This window comes from Heptranchias perlo, chromosome X (genome assembly GCF_035084215.1).
Source record: "Heptranchias perlo isolate sHepPer1 chromosome X, sHepPer1.hap1, whole genome shotgun sequence".
Lineage (NCBI taxonomy): Eukaryota > Metazoa > Chordata > Chondrichthyes > Hexanchiformes > Hexanchidae > Heptranchias > Heptranchias perlo.
Window position 1 is genome coordinate 16789217 of NC_090370.1, and position 19296 is coordinate 16808512.

The following is a 19296-nucleotide window of genomic DNA, read 5'->3' on the forward strand; positions in this document are numbered from 1 at the left end:
AAGTGACATCGGACATCGGAGAGGGGTGAAAGTGACATCGGACATCGGAGAGGGGTGAAAGTGACATCGGACATCGGAGAGGGGTGAAAGTGACATCGGACATCAGACAGGGGTGAAAGTGACATCGGACATCGGAGAGGGGTGAAAGTGACATCGGACATCGGAGAGGGGTGAAAGTGACATCGGACATCGGAGAGGGGTGAAAGTGACATCCGACATCGGAGAGGGGTGAAAGTGACATCGGACATCGGAGAGGGGTGAAAGTGACATCGGACATCGGAGAGGGGTGAAAGTGACATCGGACATCAGAGAGGGGTGAAAGTGACATCGGACATCGGAGAGGGGTGAAAGTGACATCGGACATCGGAGAGGGGTGAAAGTGAGATCGGACATCAGAGAGGGGTGAAAGTGACATCGGAGAGGGGTGAAAGTGAGATCGGACATCAGAGAGGGGTGAAAGTGACATCGGACATCGAAGAGGGGTGAAAGTGACATCGGACATCAGAGAGGGGTGAAAGTGACATCGGAGAGGGGTGAAAGTGAGATCGGACATCAGAGAGGGGTGAAAGTGACATCGGACATCAGAGAGGGGTGAAAGTGAGATCGGACATCAGAGAGGGGTGAAAGTGACATCGGACATCAGAGAGGGGTGAAAGTGACATCGGACATCAGAGAGGGGTGAAAGTGACATCGGACATCGGAGAGGGGTGAAAGTGACATCGGACATCGGAGAGGGGTGAAAGTGAGATCGGACATCAGAGAGGGGTGAAAGTGACATCGGACATCTGAGAGGGGTGAAAGTGACATCGGACATCAGAGAGGGGTGAAAGTGAGATCGGACATCAGAGAGTGGTCAAAGTGAGATCAGACATCAGAGAGGGGTCAAAGTGAGATCAGACATCAGAGAGGGGTGAAAGTGACATCGGACATCAGAGAGGGGTGAAAGTGACATCAGACATCGGAGAGGGGTGAAAGTGACATCAGACATCAGAGAGGGGTGAAAGTGACATCAGACATCAGAGAGTGGTCAAAGTGAGATCAGACATCAGAGAGGGGTCAAAGTGAGATCAGACATCAGAGAGGGGTGAAAGTGACATCGGACATCGGAGAGGGGTGAAAGTGACATCAGACATCAGAGAGGGGTGAAAGTGAGATCAGACATCAGAGAGGGGTGAAAGTGACATCGGACATCAGAGAGGGGTGAAAGTGAGATCAGACATCTGAGAGGTGTGAAAGTGACATCAGACATCGGAGAGGGGTGAAAGTGACATCGGACATCGGACAGGGGAGAAAGTGACATCGGATATCAGAGAGGGGTGAAAGTGAGATCGGACATCAGAGAGGGGTGAAAGTGACATCAGACATCGGAGAGGGGTGAAAGTGACATCGGACATCAGAGAGGGGTGAAAGTGAGATCGGACATCAGAGAGGGGTGAAAGTGACATCAGACATCGGAGAGGGGTGAAAGTGAGATCAGACATCAGAGAGGGGTGAAAGTGAGATCAGACATCGGAGAGGGGTGAAAGTGACATCAGACATCGGAGAGGGGTGAAAGTGACATCGGACATCAGAGAGGGGTGAAAGTGACATCGGACATCAGAGAGGGGTGAAAGTGACATCGGACATCAGAGAGGGGTGAAAGTGAGATCCGACATCAGAGAGGGGTGAAAGTGACATCGGACATCAGAGAGGGGTGAAAGTGACATCGGACATCAGAGAGGGGTGAAAGTGACATCGGACATCGGAGAGGGGTGAAAGTGACATCAGACATCGGAGAGGGGTGAAAGTGAGATCGGACATCGGAGAGGGGTGAAAGTGACATCAGACATCGGAGAGGGGTGAAAGTGAGATCAGACATCGGAGAGGGGTGAAAGTGACATCGGACATCGGAGAGGGATGAAAGTGAGATCGGACATCAGTGAGGGGTGAAAGTGACATCGGACATCAGAGAGGGGTGAAAGTGAGATCAGACATCGGAGAGGGGGGAAAGTGACATCAGACATCGGAGAGGGGTGAAAGTGAGATCAGACATCGGAGAGGTGTGAAAGTGACATCGGACATCGGAGAGGGATGAAAGTGACATCGGACATCAGAGAGGGGTGAAAGTGAGATCGGACATCAGTGAGGGGTGAAAGTGACATCGGACATCAGAGAGGGGTGAACGTGACATCAGACATCGGAGAGGGGTGAAAGTGACATCGGACATCAGAGAGGGGTGAAAGTGAGATCGGACATCAGACAGGGGTGAAAGTGACATCGGACATCGGAGAGGGGTGAAAGTGACATCGGACATCGGAGAGGGGTGAAAGTGACATCGGACATCGGAGAGGGGTGAAAGTGACATCGGACATCAGACAGGGGTGAAAGTGACATCGGACATCGGAGAGGGGTGAAAGTGACATCGGACATCGGAGAGGGGTGAAAGTGACATCGGACATCGGAGAGGGGTGAAAGTGACATCGGACATCGGAGAGGGGTGAAAGTGACATCGGACATCGGAGAGGGGTGAAAGTGACATCGGACATCGGAGAGGGGTGAAAGTGACATCGGACATCGGAGAGGGGTGAAAGTGACATCGGAGAGGGGTGAAAGTGACATCGGACATCAGAGAGGGGTGAAAGTGACATCGGACATCGGAGAGGGGTGAAAGTGACATCGGACATCGGAGAGGGGTGAAAGTGATATCGGACATCAGAGAGGGGTGAAAGTGACATCGGACATCGAAGAGGGGTGAAAGTGACATCGGACATCGGAGAGGGGTGAAAGTGAGATCGGACATCGGAGAGGGGTGAAAGTGACATCGGAGAGGGGTGAAAGTGACATCAGACATCAGAGAGGGGTGAAAGTGACATCGGACATCGGAGAGGGGTGAAAGTGACATCGGACATCGGAGAGGGGTGAAAGTGACATCGGACATCGGAGAGGGGTGAAAGTGACATCGGACATCGGAGAGGGGTGAAAGTGACATCGGACATCGGAGAGGGGTGAAAGTGACATCGGACATCGGAGAGGGGTGAAAGTGACATCGGACATCGGAGAGGGGTGAAAGTGACATCGGACATCGGAGAGGGGTGAAAGTGACATCGGACATCGGAGAGGGGTGAAAGTGACATCGGACATCGGAGAGGGGTGAAAGTGACATCGGAGAGGGGTGAAAGTGACATCGGACATCGGAGAGGGGTGAAAGTGAGATCGGACATCAGAGAGGGGTGAAAGTGACATCGGACATCGAAGAGGGGTGAAAGTGACATCGGACATCGGAGAGGGGTGAAAGTGAGATCGGACATCGGAGAGGGGTGAAAGTGACATCGGAGAGGGGTGAAAGTGACATCAGACATCAGAGAGGGATGAAAGTGACATCGGACATCGGAGAGGGGTGAAAGTGACATCGGACATCGGAGAGGGGTGAAAGTGAGATCGGACATCGGAGAGGGGTGAAAGTGACATCGGACATCAGAGAGGGGTGAAAGTGACATCGGAGAGGGGTGAAAGTGAGATCGGACATCAGAGAGGGGTGAAAGTGACATCGGACATCAGAGAGGGGTGAAAGTGAGATCGGACATCAGAGAGGGGTGAAAGTGACATCGGACATCAGAGAGGGGTGAAAGTGACATCGGACATCAGAGAGGGGTGAAAGTGACATCGGACATCGGAGAGGGGTGAAAGTGAGATCGGACATCAGAGAGGGGTGAAAGTGAGATCGGACATCAGAGAGGGGTGAAAGTGACATCGGACATCTGAGAGGGGTGAAAGTGACATCGGACATCAGAGAGGGGTGAAAGTGACATCAGACATCAGAGAGGGGTCAAAGTGAGATCAGACATCAGAGAGGGGTCAAAGTGAGATCAAACATCAGAGAGGGGTGAAAGTGACATCGGACATCGGAGAGGGGTGAAAGTGACATCAGACATCAGAGAGGGGTGAAAGTGAGATCGGACATCAGAGAGGGGTGAAAGTGACATCAGACATCGGAGAGGGGTGAAAGTGACATCGGACATCAGAGAGGGGTGAAAGTGAGATCAGACATCTGAGAGGTGTGAAAGTGACATCAGACATCGGAGAGGGGTGAAAGTGACATCGGACATCGGACAGGGGTGAAAGTGACATCGGACATCGGAGAGGGGTGAAAGTGACATCGGATATCAGAGAGGGGTGAAAGTGACATCGGACATCGGAGAGGGGTGAAAGTGAGATCGGACATCGGAGAGAGGTGAAAGTGACATCGGAGAGGGGTGAAAGTGACATCAGACATCAGAGAGGGGTGAAAGTGACATCGGACATCGGAGAGGGGTGAAAGTGACATCGGACATCGGAGAGGGGTGAAAGTGACATCGGACATCGGAGAGGGGTGAAAGTGACATCGGACATCGGAGAGGGGTGAAAGTGACATCGGACATCGGAGAGGGGTGAAAGTGACATCGGACATCGGAGAGGGGTGAAAGTGACATCGGACATCGGAGAGGGGTGAAAGTGACATCGGACATCGGAGAGGGGTGAAAGTGACATCGGACATCGGAGAGGGGTGAAAGTGACATCGGACATCGGAGAGGGGTGAAAGTGACATCGGAGAGGGGTGAAAGTGACATCAGACATCAGAGAGGGGTGAAAGTGACATCGGACATCGGAGAGGGGTGAAAGTGACATCGGACATCGGAGAGGGGTGAAAGTGAGATCGGACATCAGAGAGGGGTGAAAGTGACATCGGACATCGAAGAGGGGTGAAAGTGACATCGGACATCGGAGAGGGGTGAAAGTGAGATCGGACATCGGAGAGGGGTGAAAGTGACATCGGAGAGGGGTGAAAGTGACATCAGACATCAGAGAGGGGTGAAAGTGACATCGGACATCGGAGAGGGGTGAAAGTGACATCGGACATCGGAGAGGGGTGAAAGTGAGATCGGACATCGGAGAGGGGTGAAAGTGACATCGGACATCAGAGAGGGGTGAAAGTGACATCGGAGAGGGGTGAAAGTGAGATCGGACATCAGAGAGGGGTGAAAGTGACATCGGACATCAGAGAGGGGTGAAAGTGAGATCGGACATCAGAGAGGGGTGAAAGTGACATCGGACATCAGAGAGGGGTGAAAGTGACATCGGACATCAGAGAGGGGTGAAAGTGACATCGGACATCGGAGAGGGGTGAAAGTGACATCGGACATCAGAGAGGGGTGAAAGTGAGATCGGACATCAGAGAGGGGTGAAAGTGACATCGGACATCAGAGAGGGGTGAAAGTGACATCAGACATCAGAGAGGGGTCAAAGTGAGATCAGACATCAGAGAGGGGTCAAAGTGAGATCAAACATCAGAGAGGGGTGAAAGTGACATCGGACATCGGAGAGGGGTGAAAGTGACATCAGACATCAGAGAGGGGTGAAAGTGAGATCGGACATCAGAGAGGGGTGAAAGTGACATCAGACATCGGAGAGGGGTGAAAGTGACATCGGACATCAGAGAGGGGTGAAAGTGAGATCAGACATCTGAGAGGTGTGAAAGTGACATCAGACATCGGAGAGGGGTGAAAGTGACATCGGACATCGGACAGGGGTGAAAGTGACATCGGACATCGGAGAGGGGTGAAAGTGACATCGGATATCAGAGAGGGGTGAAAGTGAGATCGGACATCAGAGAGGGGTGAAAGTGACATCAGACATCGGAGAGGGGTGAAAGTGACATCGGACATCAGAGAGGGGTGAAAGTAAGATCGGACATCAGAGAGGGGTGAAAGTTACATCGGACATCGGAGAGGGGTGAAAGTGACATCGGACATCGGAGAGGGGTGAAAGTGACATCAGACATCGGAGAGGGGTGAAAGTGACATCGGACATCAGAGAGGGGTGAAAGTGACATCGGACATCTGTGAGGGGTGAAAGTGACATCGGACATCAGAGAGGGGTGAAAGTGAGTTCAGACATCGGAGAGGGGTGAAAGTGACATCGGACATCAGAGAGGGGTGAAAGTGACATCGGACATCGGAGAGGGCTGAAAGTGACATCAGACATCAGAGAGGGGTGAAAGTGACATCAGACATCAGAGAGGGGTGAAAGTGAGATCGGACATCAGAGAGGGGTGAAAGTGATTTCGGACATCGAAGAGGGGTGAAAGTGACATCGGACATCGGAGAGGGATGAAAGTGACATCAGACATCGGAGAGGGGTGAAAGTGACATCGGACATCAGAGAGGAGTGAAAGTGAGATCAGACATCAGAGAGGGGTGAAAGTGACATCGGACATCAGAGAGGGGTGAAAGTGACATCGGACATCAGAGAGGGGTGAAAGTGACATCGGACATCAGAGAGGGGTGAAAGTGAGATCGGACATCAGAGAGGGGTGAAAGTGACATCGGACATCGGAGAGGGGTGAAAGTGACATCGGACATCGGAGAGGGGTGAAAGTGACATCGGACATCAGAGAGGGGTGAAAGTGACATCAGACATCAGAGAGGGGTGAAAGTGACATCGGACATCGGAGAGGGGTGAAAGTGACATCAGACATCAGAGAGGGGTGAAAGTGACATCGGACATCGGAGAGGGGTGAAAGTGAGATCAGACATCAGAGAGGGATGAAAGTGAGATCAGACATCAGAGAGGGATGAAAGTGAGATCGGACATCAGAGAGGGGTGAAAGTGAGATCGGACATCAGAGAGGGGTGAAAGTGAGATCGGACATCAGAGAGGGGTGAAAGTGAGATCAGACATCGGAGAGGGGTGAAAGTGACATCGGACATCGGAGAGGGGTGAAAGTGACATCGGACATCAGAGAGGGGTGAAAGTGAGATCGGACATCAGAGAGGGGTGAAAGCGACATCGGACATCAGAGAGGGGTGAAAGTGACATCAGACATCGGAGAGGGGTGAAAGTGACATCGGACATCAGAGAGGGGTGAAAGTGACATCGGACATCTGTGAGGGGTGAAAGTGAGATCAGACATCAGAGAGGGGTGAAAGTGACATCAGACATCAGAGAGGGGTGAAAGTGACATCGGACATCAGAGAGGGGTGAAAGTGAGATCGGACATCGGAGAGGGGTGAAAGTGACATCGGACATCAGAGAGGGGTGAAAGTGACATCGGACATCGGAGAGGGGTGAAAGTGACATCGGACATCAGAGAGGGGTGAAAGTGACATCAGACATCAGAGAGGGGTGAAAGTGACATCGGACATCGGAGAGGGGTGAAAGTGACATCGGACATCGGAGAGGGGTGAAAGTGACATCTGACATCGGAGAGGGGTGAAAGTGACATCGGACATCGGAGAGGGGTGAAAGTGACATCAGACATCAGAGAGGGGTGAAAGTGACATCGGACATCAGAGAGGGGTGAAAGTGACATCGGACATCGGAGAGGGGTGAAAGTGACATCGGACATCAGAGAGGGGTGAACGTGACATCGGACATTGGAGAGGGGTGAAAGTGACATCGGACATCGGAGAGGGGTGAAAGTGACATCGGACATCAGAGAGGGGTGAAAGTGACATCAGACATCGGAGAGGGGTGAAAGTGAGATCGGACATCGGAGAGGGGTGAAAGTGACATCGGACATCGGAGAGGGGTGAAAGTGACATCAGACATCAGAGAGGGGTGAAATTGACATCGGACATCGGAGAGGGGTGAAAGTGACATCGGACATCGGAGAGGGGTGAAAGTGACATCGGACATCGGAGAGGGGTGAAAGTGACATCGGACATCAGAGAGGGGTGAAAGTGACATCAGACATCAGAGAGGGGTGAAAGTGACATCGGACATCGGAGAGGGGTGAAAGTGACATCGGACATCAGAGAGGGGTGAAAGTGAGATCGGACATCAGAGAGGGGTGAAAGTGACATCGGACATCGGAGAGGGGTGAAAGTGACATCGGACATCAGAGAGGGGTGAAAGTGACATCGGACATCAGAGAGGGGTGAAAGTGACATCAGACATCAGAGAGGGGTCAAAGTGAGATCAGACATCAGAGAGGGGTGAAAGTGACATCGGACATCGGAGAGGGGTGAAAGTGACATCAGACATCAGAGAGGGGTGAAAGTGACATCGGACATCGGAGAGGGGTGAAAGTGACATCCGACATCGGAGAGGGATGAAAGTGACATCAGACATCGGAGAGGGGTGAAAGTGAGATCAGACATCAGAGAGGGGTGAAAGTGAGATCAGACATCAGAGAGGGGTGAAAGTGACATCGGACATCAGAGAGGGATGAAAGTGAGATCGGACATCAGAGAGGGGTGAAAATGAGATCGGACATCAGAGAGGGGTGAAAGTGAGATCAGACATCTGAGAGGGGTGAAAGTGACATCAGACATCGGAGAGGGGTGAAAGTGACATCGGACATCGGAGAGGGGTGAAAGTGACATCGGACATCGGAGAGGGGTGAAAGTGACATCGGACATCAGAGAGGGGTGAAAGTGAGATCGGACATCAGAGAGGGGTGAAAGCGACATCGGACATCAGAGAGGGGTGAAAGTGACATCAGACATCGGAGAGGGGTGAAAGTGAGATCGGACATCGGAGAGGGGTGAAAGTGACATCAGACATCAGAGAGGGGTGAAAGTGACATCGGAGAGGGGTGAAAGTGACATCGGACATCGGAGAGGGGTGAAAGTGACATCAGACATCGGAGAGGGGTGAAAGTGACATCGGACATCAGAGAGGGGTGAAAGTGACATCGGACATCTGTGAGGGGTGAAAGTGAGATCGGACATCGGAGAGGGGTGAAAGTGACATCAGACATCAGAGAGGGGTGAAAGTGACATCGGACATCGGAGAGGGGTGAAAGTGAGTTCAGACATCGGAGAGGGGTGAAAGTGAGTTCAGACATCGGAGAGGGGTGAAAGTGACATCAGACATCAGAGAGGGGTGAAAGTGACATCAGACATCGGAGAGGGGTGAAAGTGACATCGGATATCGGAAAGGGGTGAAAGTGATTTCGGACATCGGAGAGGGGTGAAAGTGACATCGGACATCGGAGAGGGATGAAAGTGACATCAGACATCGGAGAGGGGTGAAAGTGACATCGGACATCAGAGAGGAGTGAAAGTGAGATCAGACATCAGAGAGGGGTGAAAGTGACATCGGACATCAGAGAGGGGTGAAAGTGACATCGGACATCAGAGAGGGGTGAAAGTGACATCGGACCTCAGAGAGTGGTGAAAGTGAGATCGGACATCAGAGAGGGGTGAAAGTGACATCCGACATCGGAGAGGGGTGAAAGTGACATCGGACATCAGAGAGGGGTGAAAGTGAGATCAGACATCGGAGAGGGGTGAAAGTGACATCGGACATCGGAGAGGGATGAAAGTGAGATCGGACATCGGAGAGGGGTGAAAGTGAGATCGGACATCAGAGAGGGGTGAAAGTGACATCGGACATCGGAGAGGGGTGAAAGTGAGATCGGACATCAGAGAGGGGTGAAAGTGACATCAGACATCGGAGAGGGGTGGAAGTGACATCGGACATCAGAGAGGGGTGAAAGTGACATCGGACATCGGAGAGGGGTGAAAGTGACATCGGACATCGGAGAGGGGTGAAAGTGACATCGGACATCAGAGAGGGGTGAAAGTGAGATCGGACATCGGAGAGGGGTGAAAGTGACATCGGACATCAGGGAGGGGTGAAAGTGACATCGGACATCAGAGAGGGGTGAAAGTGAGATCGGACATCGGAGAGGGGTGAAAGTGACATCGGACATCGGAGAGGGGTGAAAGTGACATCCGACATCGGAGAGGGGTGAAAGTGACATCGGACATCAGAGAGGGGTGAAAGTGACATCGGACATCAGAGAGGGGTGAAAGTGACATCGGACATCAGAAAGGGGTGAAAGTGACATCAGACATCGGAGAGGGGTGAAATTGACATCGGACATCAGAGAGGGGTGAAAGTGACATCGGACATCGGAGAGGGGTGAAAGTGACATCCGACATCAGAGAGGGGTGAAAGTGACATCGGACATCAGAGAGGGGTGAAAGTGACATCCGACATCGGAGAGGGGTGAAAGTGACATCAGACATCAGAGAGGGGTGAAAGTGACATCCGACATCGGAGAGGGGTGAAAGTGACATTGGACATCGGAGAGGGGTGAAAGTGACATCGGACATCGGAGAGGGGTGAAAGTGACATCGGACATCGGAGAGGGGTGAAAGTGACATCGGACATCGGAGAGGGGTGAAAGTGAGATCGGACATCGGAGAGGGGTGAAAGTGACATCCGACATCGGAAAGGGTTGAAAGTGACATCAGACATCGGAGAGGGGTGAAAGTGACATCGGACATCAGAGAGGGGTGAAAGTGACATCGGACATCAGAGAGGGGTGAAAGTGACATCGGACATCGGAGAGGGGTGAAAGTGACATCGGACATCAGAGAGTGGTGAAAGTGAGATCAGACATCGGAGAGGGGTGAAAGTGACATCGGACATCGGAGAGGGGTGAAAGTGACATCGGACATCGGAGAGGGGTGAAAGTGACATCGGACATCGGAGAGGGGTGAAAGTGACATCGGACATCGGAGAGGGGTGAAAGTGACATCGGACATCGGAGAGGGGTGAAAGTGAGATCGGACATCAGAGAGGGGTGAAAGTGACATCAGACATCAGAGAGGGGTGAAAGTGACATCGGCCATCAGAGAGGGGTGAAAGTGACATCAGACATCGGAGAGGGGTGAAAGTGAGATCGGACATCGGAGAGGGGTGAAAGTGACATCGGACATCGGAGACGGGTGAAAGTGACATCAGACATCAGAGAGGGTTGTAAGTGAGATCAGACATCGGAGAGGGGTGAAAGTGACATCAGACATCAGAGAGGGGTGAAAGTGATATCAGACATCGGAGAGGGTTGTAAGTGAGATCAGACATCAGAGAGGGGTGAAAGTGACATCAGACATCAGAGAGGGGTGAAAGTGATATCAGACATCGGAGAGGGGTGAAAGTGACATCGGACATCGGAGAGGGGTGAAAGTGACATCGGACATCGGAGAGGGGTGAAAGTGAGATCAGACATCGGAGAGGGGTGAAAGTGACATCGGACATCGGAGAGGGGTGAAAGTGACATCGGACATCGGAGAGGGGTGAAAGTGACATCGGACATCGGAGAGGGGTGAAAGTGACATCGGACATCGGAGAGGGGTGAAAGTGACATCGGACATCGGACAGGGGTGAAAGTGAGATCGGACATCGGACAGGTGTGAAAGTGACATCGGACATCGGAGAGGGGTGAAAGTGACATCGGACATCAGAGAGGGATGAAAGTGAGATCGGACATCGGAGAGGGGTGAAAGTGACATCCGACATCGGAGAGGGGTGAAAGTGACATCGGACATCGGAGAGGTGTGAAAGTGAGATCGGACATCGGAGAGGGGTGAAAGTGAGATCGGACATCGGAGAGGGGTGAAAGTGACATCGGACATCGGAGAGGTATGAAAGTGACATCGGACATCGGAGAGTGGTGAAAGTGACATCAGACATCAGAGAGGGGTGAAAGTGACATCAGACATCAGAGAGGGGTGAAAGTGAGATCGGACATCAGAGAGGGGTGAAAGTGAGATCTTTGGAATGTATGTTTATTGATTTTTTTGCAATGTTAAATGTAATTTACCTGCTTTCACCAGGCGTGAATAAGAAGCAGTGGGAAAGCTGCCCAGTTAAGTTCAAAATCGTTTTAACTGCCCGAAAGGCTAAAAATCAACTACCTTAAGTACCTCAATCAATCAAATCCGGAGCAGGAATAAATCCCGGCTCTAACCGGCCGCCGGGTTGGAGCCGGGATTAGTCCCCGCTCTGGATTTCTCCGATTTTCTTTGTCCCCAACGCACCCGGATTTGGCTTTTAAAATTGGGCCCATAATGTCTGCTGCTTTCAGATTAAATCTATTTTTATTTGTTTTCTCAGAACTCCGAAATGAGTACAGAAGAGTGTCCGGGAGAACCTGAAGTGCGAGAAAGAAAGAAACAATCAAAAGAAAACACAACACAAAGAGCCGTAGCAAATGGTAAGAATGTGCTTATGAAAAAGTGTTTCATAAACATAGTACAGGAAAACAACAACGTACCGCGTTTAATAAACACAGTACAGGAAAACAACAACGTACCGCGTTTAATAAACACAGTACAGGAAAACATCAACGTACCGCGTTTAATAAACACAGTGCAGGAAAACAACAACGTACCGCGTTTAATAAACACAGTGCAGGAAAACAACAAAGTACCGCGTTTAATAAACACAGTGCAGGAAAACAACAACGTACCGCGTTTAATAAACACAGTACAGGAAAACAATAACATACCGCATTTAATAAACACAGTACAGATGAACAACAACGTACAGCATTTAACAAATACAGTACAGGAATGAAACAACATACCACATTTAATAAACACAGTACAGGAAAACAACAACATACCGCGTTTAATAAACACAGTACAGGAAAACAACAACATACCACATTTAATAAACACAGTACAGGAAAACAACAACAAACCATTTTTAATAAACACAGTACAGGAAAACAACAACAAACCCGTTTAATAAACACAGTACAGGAAAACAACAACGTACCGCGTTTAATAAACACAGTACAGGAAAACAACAACGTACCGCGTTTAATAAACACAGTGCAGGAAAACAACAACGTACCGCGTTTAACAAACACAGTGCAGGAAAACAACAACGTACCGCGTTTAATAAACACAGTACAGGAAAACAACAACGTACCGCGTCTAATAAGCACAGTGCAGGAAAACAACAACGTACCGTGTTTAATAAACACAGTACAGGAAAATATAAACGTACCGCGTTTAATAAACACAGTGCAGGAAAACAACAACGTACCGCGTTTAATAAACACAGTACAGGAAAACAACAATGTACTGCGTTTAATAACCACAGTACAGGAAAACAACAACGTACCGCGTTTGATAAACACAATACAGGAAAACAACAACAAACCACATTTAATAAACACAGTACAGGAAAACAACAATGTACCGCATTTAATAAACACAGTACAGGAAAACAACAACATACAGCGATTAATAAACACAGTACAGGCAAACAACAACATACCACGTTTAATAAACACAGTACAGGAAAACAACAACAAACCACGTTTAATAAACACAGTAAAGGAAAACAAATTCATACTGCATTTAATAAACACAGTGCAGGAAAACAACAACAAACCACTTTTAATAAACACAGTGCAGGAAACAACAACATACCACGTTAAATAAACACAGTACAGGAAAACAACAACAAACCCATTTAATAAACACAGTACAGGAAAACAACAACAAACCACGTTTAATAAACACAGTACAGGAAAACAACAACATACTACGTTTAATAAACACAGTACAAGAAAACAACAACATACCACGTTTAATAAACACAGTACAAGAAAACAACAACATACCACGTTTAATAAACTCAGTACAGGAAAACAACAACAAACCCGTTTAATAAACACAGTACAGGAAAACAACAACATACAGCGTTTCATAAACACAGTACAGGAAAACAACAACAAACCACATTTAATGAACACAATACAGGAAAACAACAACATACCACGTTTAATAAACAGAGTACAGGAAAACAACAACATACCACATTTAATAAACACAGTACATTAAAAAAACAACATACTGCATTTAATAAACACAGTACAGGAAAGCAACAACAAACCACATTGAATAAACACAGTACAGGAAAACAACAATGTACCGCATTTAATAAACACAGTACAGAAAACAACATCATACTGCGTTTAATAAACACAGTACAGGAAAACAACAACAAACCACGTTTAATAAACTCAGTACAGGAATAAAACAACATACCACATTTAATAAACACAGTACAGGAAAACAACAACATACCACATTTAATAAACACAGTACAGGAAAACAACAACATACCACGTTTAATAAACACAGAACAGGAATACAAAAACATACAGCAGTTAATAAACACAGTACAGGAAAACAACAACATACCACATTTAATAACACAGTACAGGAAAACAACAACATACCACGTTTAATAAACACAGTACAGGAAAACAACAACGTACCGCATTTAATAAACACAGTACAGGAAAACAACAACATACCACGTTTAATAAACACAGTACAGGAAAACAACAACATACAGCAGTTAATAAACACAGTACAGGAAAACAACAACATACCACATTTAATAAACACAGTACAGGAAAACAACAACGTACCGCATTTAATAATCACAGTACAGGAAAACAACAACAAACCATGTTTAATAAACACAGTACAGGAAAACAACAACATACCACATTTAATAAACACAGTACAGGAAAACAACATCATACCACATTTAATAAACACAGTACAGGAAAACAACAACAAACCATTTTTAATAAACACAGTACAGGAAAACAACAACATACAGCGTTTAATAAACACAGTACAGGAAAACAACAACATACAGCATTTAATAAACACAGTACAGGAAAACAACAACAAACCACGTTTAATAAACACAGTACAGGAAAACAACAACAAACCATTTTTAATAAACACAGTACAGGAAAACAAAAACATACCGCGTTTAATAAACACAGTACAGGAAAACAACAACATACAGCATTTAATAAACACAGTACAGGAAAACAACAACAAACCACGCTTAATAAACACAGTACATGAAAACAACAACAAACCATTTTTAATAAACACAGTACAGGAAAACAACAACATACAGCGTTTAATAAACACAGTACAGGAAAACAACAACATACAGCATTTAATAAACACAGTACAGGAAAACAACACCGTACAGCATTTAACAAATACAGTACAGGAATGAAACAACATACCACATTTCATAAACACAGTACAGGAAAACAAAAACATACCGCGTTTAATAAACACAGTACAGGAAAACAACAACATACCACATTTAATAAACACAGTACAGGAAAACAACAACGTACAGCATTTAACAAATACAATACAGGAATGAAACAACATACCACATTTCATAAACACAGTACAGGAAAACAACAACATACCACGTTTAATAAACACAGTACAGGAAAACAACAACATACCACGTTTAATAAACACAGAACAGGAAAACAAAAACATACAGCAGTTAATAAACACAGTACAGGAAAACAACAACATACCATGTTTAATAAACACAGTACAGGAAAACAACAACGTACCGCATTTAATAAACACAGTACAGGAAAACAACAACATACCACGTTTAATAAACACAGTACAGGAAAACAACAACATACAGCAGTTAATAAACACAGTACAGGAAAACAACAACATACCACGTTTAATAAACACAGTACAGGAAAACAACAACGTACAGCATTTAATAATCACAGTACAGGAAAACAACAACAAACCATGTTTAATAAACACAGTACAGGAAAACAACAACATACCACATTTAATAAACACAGTACAGGAAAACAACATCATACCACATTTAATAAACACAGTACAGGAAAACAACAACATACCGCGTTCAATAAACACAGTATAGGAAAACAACAACAACCCACGTTTAATAAACACAGTACAGGAAAACAACAACATGCCGCGTTTATAAACACAGTACAGGAAAACAACATACAGCATTTAATAAACACAGTACAGGAAAACAACATACAGCATTTAATAAACACAGGACATGAAAGCAACATACAGCATTTAATAAACACAGTACAGGAAAACAACATACAGTATTTAATAAACACAGTACAGGAAAACAACATACAGCATTTAATAAATACAATACAGGAAAACAACAACATACAGCATTTAATAAACACAGTACAGGAAAATAACAACATACCACGTTTAAAAAACACTGTACGGGAAAACAACAACATTCCGCGTTTAATAAACACAGTACAGGAAAACAACAACATACCGCATTTAATAAGTACAATACAGGAAAAGAACATCATACAGCATTTAATAAACACAGTACAGGAAAACAACAACATACAGCGTTGAACAAACACAGTGCAGGAAAACAACATACAGCATTTAATAAATACAGTACAGGTAAACAACATACAGCATTTAATAAATACAGTGCAGGAAAACAACAACATACAGCATTTAATAAGTACAGTACAGGAAAACAACAAAATACAGCATTTAATAAATTCCTGTCCGTCAACTATAAAGAAAGGCGAATTCACATGGTGGCACATGCTAAGATCCGGTGGTATTATACAGGATAAAGATTCTCTGTAATTATCTCTGGGCCCTCCTATTGTTTATCTAGATACTGGATGAAATAATGTGCACTCCGGATTGTAGGACAGGTGAGGTCCACTTATCGGAAAGACCATTGACGCTGAGCCCAATGAATATCTCGCATAAAAACCCCAAAAACATGACAAGGTCCTGATAGCCAGTGGAGAGAGGAGTCTTTCATCCCGTCAGTCTGGGCTGAGTCTGGTCTCAGATCCTTGCGATGAAAGGGCCGTGTCTAAACCCCTGCAAGTCGTAACTTAAGAGGGACATTGTTCTATTAAGTCACTGGACCACGAGAGCAGGTTGGAGGGTAACCATTTTTGCTTTCCTTAAAGGTTCAGCAGATTATGGCAACGACTTTGATCATCTAATTATCTGGAGGAGACGCATCGAGGTAAGTGATGTGACTTGTCTGAATCACAAGACTATCGTAATGATTTTTCCTTATCGTTCTTTTAAAAAGATTGTGGACTTCACATTTCAATTTATAAGAGCTGGCCATGCCGGCACACCTTGAGCTGGCACACCTTGAGTTGGCACACCTTGAGCTGGCACACCTTGAGTTGGCACACCTTGAGCTGGCACACCTTGAGTTGGCACACCTTGAGTTGGCACACCTCGAGCTGGCACACCTCGAGCTGGCACACCTTGAGTTGGCACACCTTGAGTTGGCACACCTTGAGCTGGCACACCTTGAGTTGGCACACCTTGAGCTGGCACACCTTGAGTTGGCACACCTTGAGCTGGCACACCTTGAGTTGGCAGCCAGTGCCAATTACAAGGATTCATTTGTTGCTTTAATGTTACCAATTTTTCACCATTATTAATGGGCCAGAAACTGTTGCAATGGCGGGTTTGGTGAACAAATGCCCACCATTCACACCGCACTATATTTGCGCCGCAAATTGCTGGAAATGTAAATTGTCAGTGTCGCATCTGGGACCTCATGAACATCGTGCCCAAATGGTCCTTCTCCTTGAGCAATGTTGTTCAAGGATAGAGGAAGAAACAGAGCAAATGATGGAGAAGGAAATAAGGTGAATTAGAATAAAATTAGATACAGAAAGAAATAAAGAGACGGAAAGAAAGAGCATTGATTAAGAGAGAGAGAGAAAAGAGACAGCAAGGAAAAGTGAGAATTATTTTTTGAAGAACAAGCAGAAGATGAGGACATTGTCACCCAGTTATGTTTGAGAATTGCTGTATTGGTCTATGAAAAGTTAATAAGTGAATGGCAGGGTAGGTGTGCAAAATGTACAAACATTCTTGACTCCTGAAGTATAGAACCAGCAGCCCCGTCCATCATGATCAAGAGCAATGGAACACCCAGCGCTGCTAGAAACATAGGAATTGCTGGACGAGAAAAGACCACAGTCCACCTTTTTCTTTGTTTGTTCATGGGATGTGGGCGTCGCTGGCGAGGCCGGCATTTATTGCCCATCCCTAATTGCCCTTGAGAAGGTGGTGGTGAGCCGCCTTCTTGAACCGCTGCAGTCCGTGTGGTGAAGGTTCTCCCACAGTGCTGTTAGGAAGGGAGTTCCAGGATTTTGACCCAGTGACGATGAAGGAACGGTGATATATTTCCAAGTCGGGATGGTGTGTGACTTGGAGGGGAACGTGCAGGTGGTGTTGTTCCCATGTGCCTGCTGCCTTTGTCCTTCTAGGTGGTAGAGGTCGCGGGTTTGGGAGGTGCTGTCGAAGAAGCCTTGGCGAGTTGCTGCAGTGCATCCTATGGCTGGTACACACTGCAGCCACTGTGCGCCGGTGGTGAAGGGAATGAATGTTTAGGGTGGTGGATGGGGTGCCAATCAAGCAGGCTGCTTTGTCCTGGATGGTGTCGAGCTTCTTGAGTGTTGTTGAAGCTGCACTCATCCAGGCAAGTGGAGAGTATTCCATCACACTCCTGACTTGTGCCTTGTAGATGGTGGAAAGGCTTTGGGGAGTCAGGAGGTGAGTTACTCGCCGCAGAATACCCAGCCTCTGACCTGCTCTTGTAGTCACAGTATTTATATGGCTGGTCCAGTTAAGTTTCTGGTCAATGGTGACCCCCAGGATGTTGATGGTGGGGGATTCGGCGATGGTAATGCCGTTGAATGCCAAGGGGAGGTGGTTAGACTCTCTCTTGTTGGAGATGGTCATTGCCAGGCACTTGTCTGGCGCGAATGTTACTTGCCACTTATCAGCCCAAGCCTGGATGTTGTCCAGGTCTTGCTGCATGCGGGCTCGGACTGCTTCATTATTTGAGGGGTTGCGAATGGAACTGAACACTGTGCAATCATCAGCGAACATCCCCATTTCTGACCTTATGATGGAGGGAAGGTCATTGATGAAGCAGCTGAAGATGGTTGGGCCTAGGACACTGCCCTGAGGAACTCCTGCAGCAATGCCCTGGGGCTGAGATGATTTGCCTCCAACAACCATTACCACCTTCCTTTGTGCTAGGTATGACTCCAGCCACTGGAGAGTTTCCCCCCTGATTCCCATTGACTTCAATTTTACTAGGGCTCCTTGGTGCCACACTCGGTCAAATGCTGCCTTGATGTCAAGGGCAGTCACTCTCACCTCGCCACCTAGTTCGCCTTCTACCATGATACATTGTATAATGAAGTTGTTGACTAATCATAACAATCAATCTCGAATAATGAGTCTACAACAGACCCAGACATGAGGCGAGGAAAACTCCATTGGTGGGGAGCTTTGAGAACCAGAGGTCCAAAGTCACCTGTTCCTCCCAAACATGCTACACTTACCACACAGGGCGCTAAATTGGGCCCTGTAGCGCCCGTTGTTTCGGCCTCTCTGACATCCAAGATGGCGTCTCGGATGCGTACGCACGTTTCCAGCGTGACGTGCGCCGGACGCCATCTTGGTATAGGAATTAGCGCATGCGCAAATCCCGAACGCTGGAAGGGAACACTGCGTGCAATCAGTGTGCAACGCTGATTTAAAGTGATAAGTACCATTTTCGACCTTAACGCTCAACTCAGCACAGGCTTAACCCCGACCATCTGAACGTTTCTTACAGTGCCTGAAGGACCCCCCACCAGCCCTATTT

General features: G+C 47.3%; 1 protein-coding gene across 1 annotated transcript in view; it reads left to right on the forward strand.

Annotated features, from left to right (window-relative positions):
• The window catches only part of LOC137307316 (sterol O-acyltransferase 2-like), a 182240-nt gene that overhangs the window by 80722 nt on the left and 82222 nt on the right, over positions 1–19296 (forward strand). The window contains exons 2-3 of the mRNA XM_067976785.1: positions 11869–11968; positions 16577–16635. Coding sequence (XP_067832886.1) covers positions 11878–11968; positions 16577–16635 — 150 coding nt within the window. The 5' untranslated portion in view covers positions 11869–11877. The remainder of the gene's footprint in view (positions 1–11868; positions 11969–16576; positions 16636–19296) is intronic.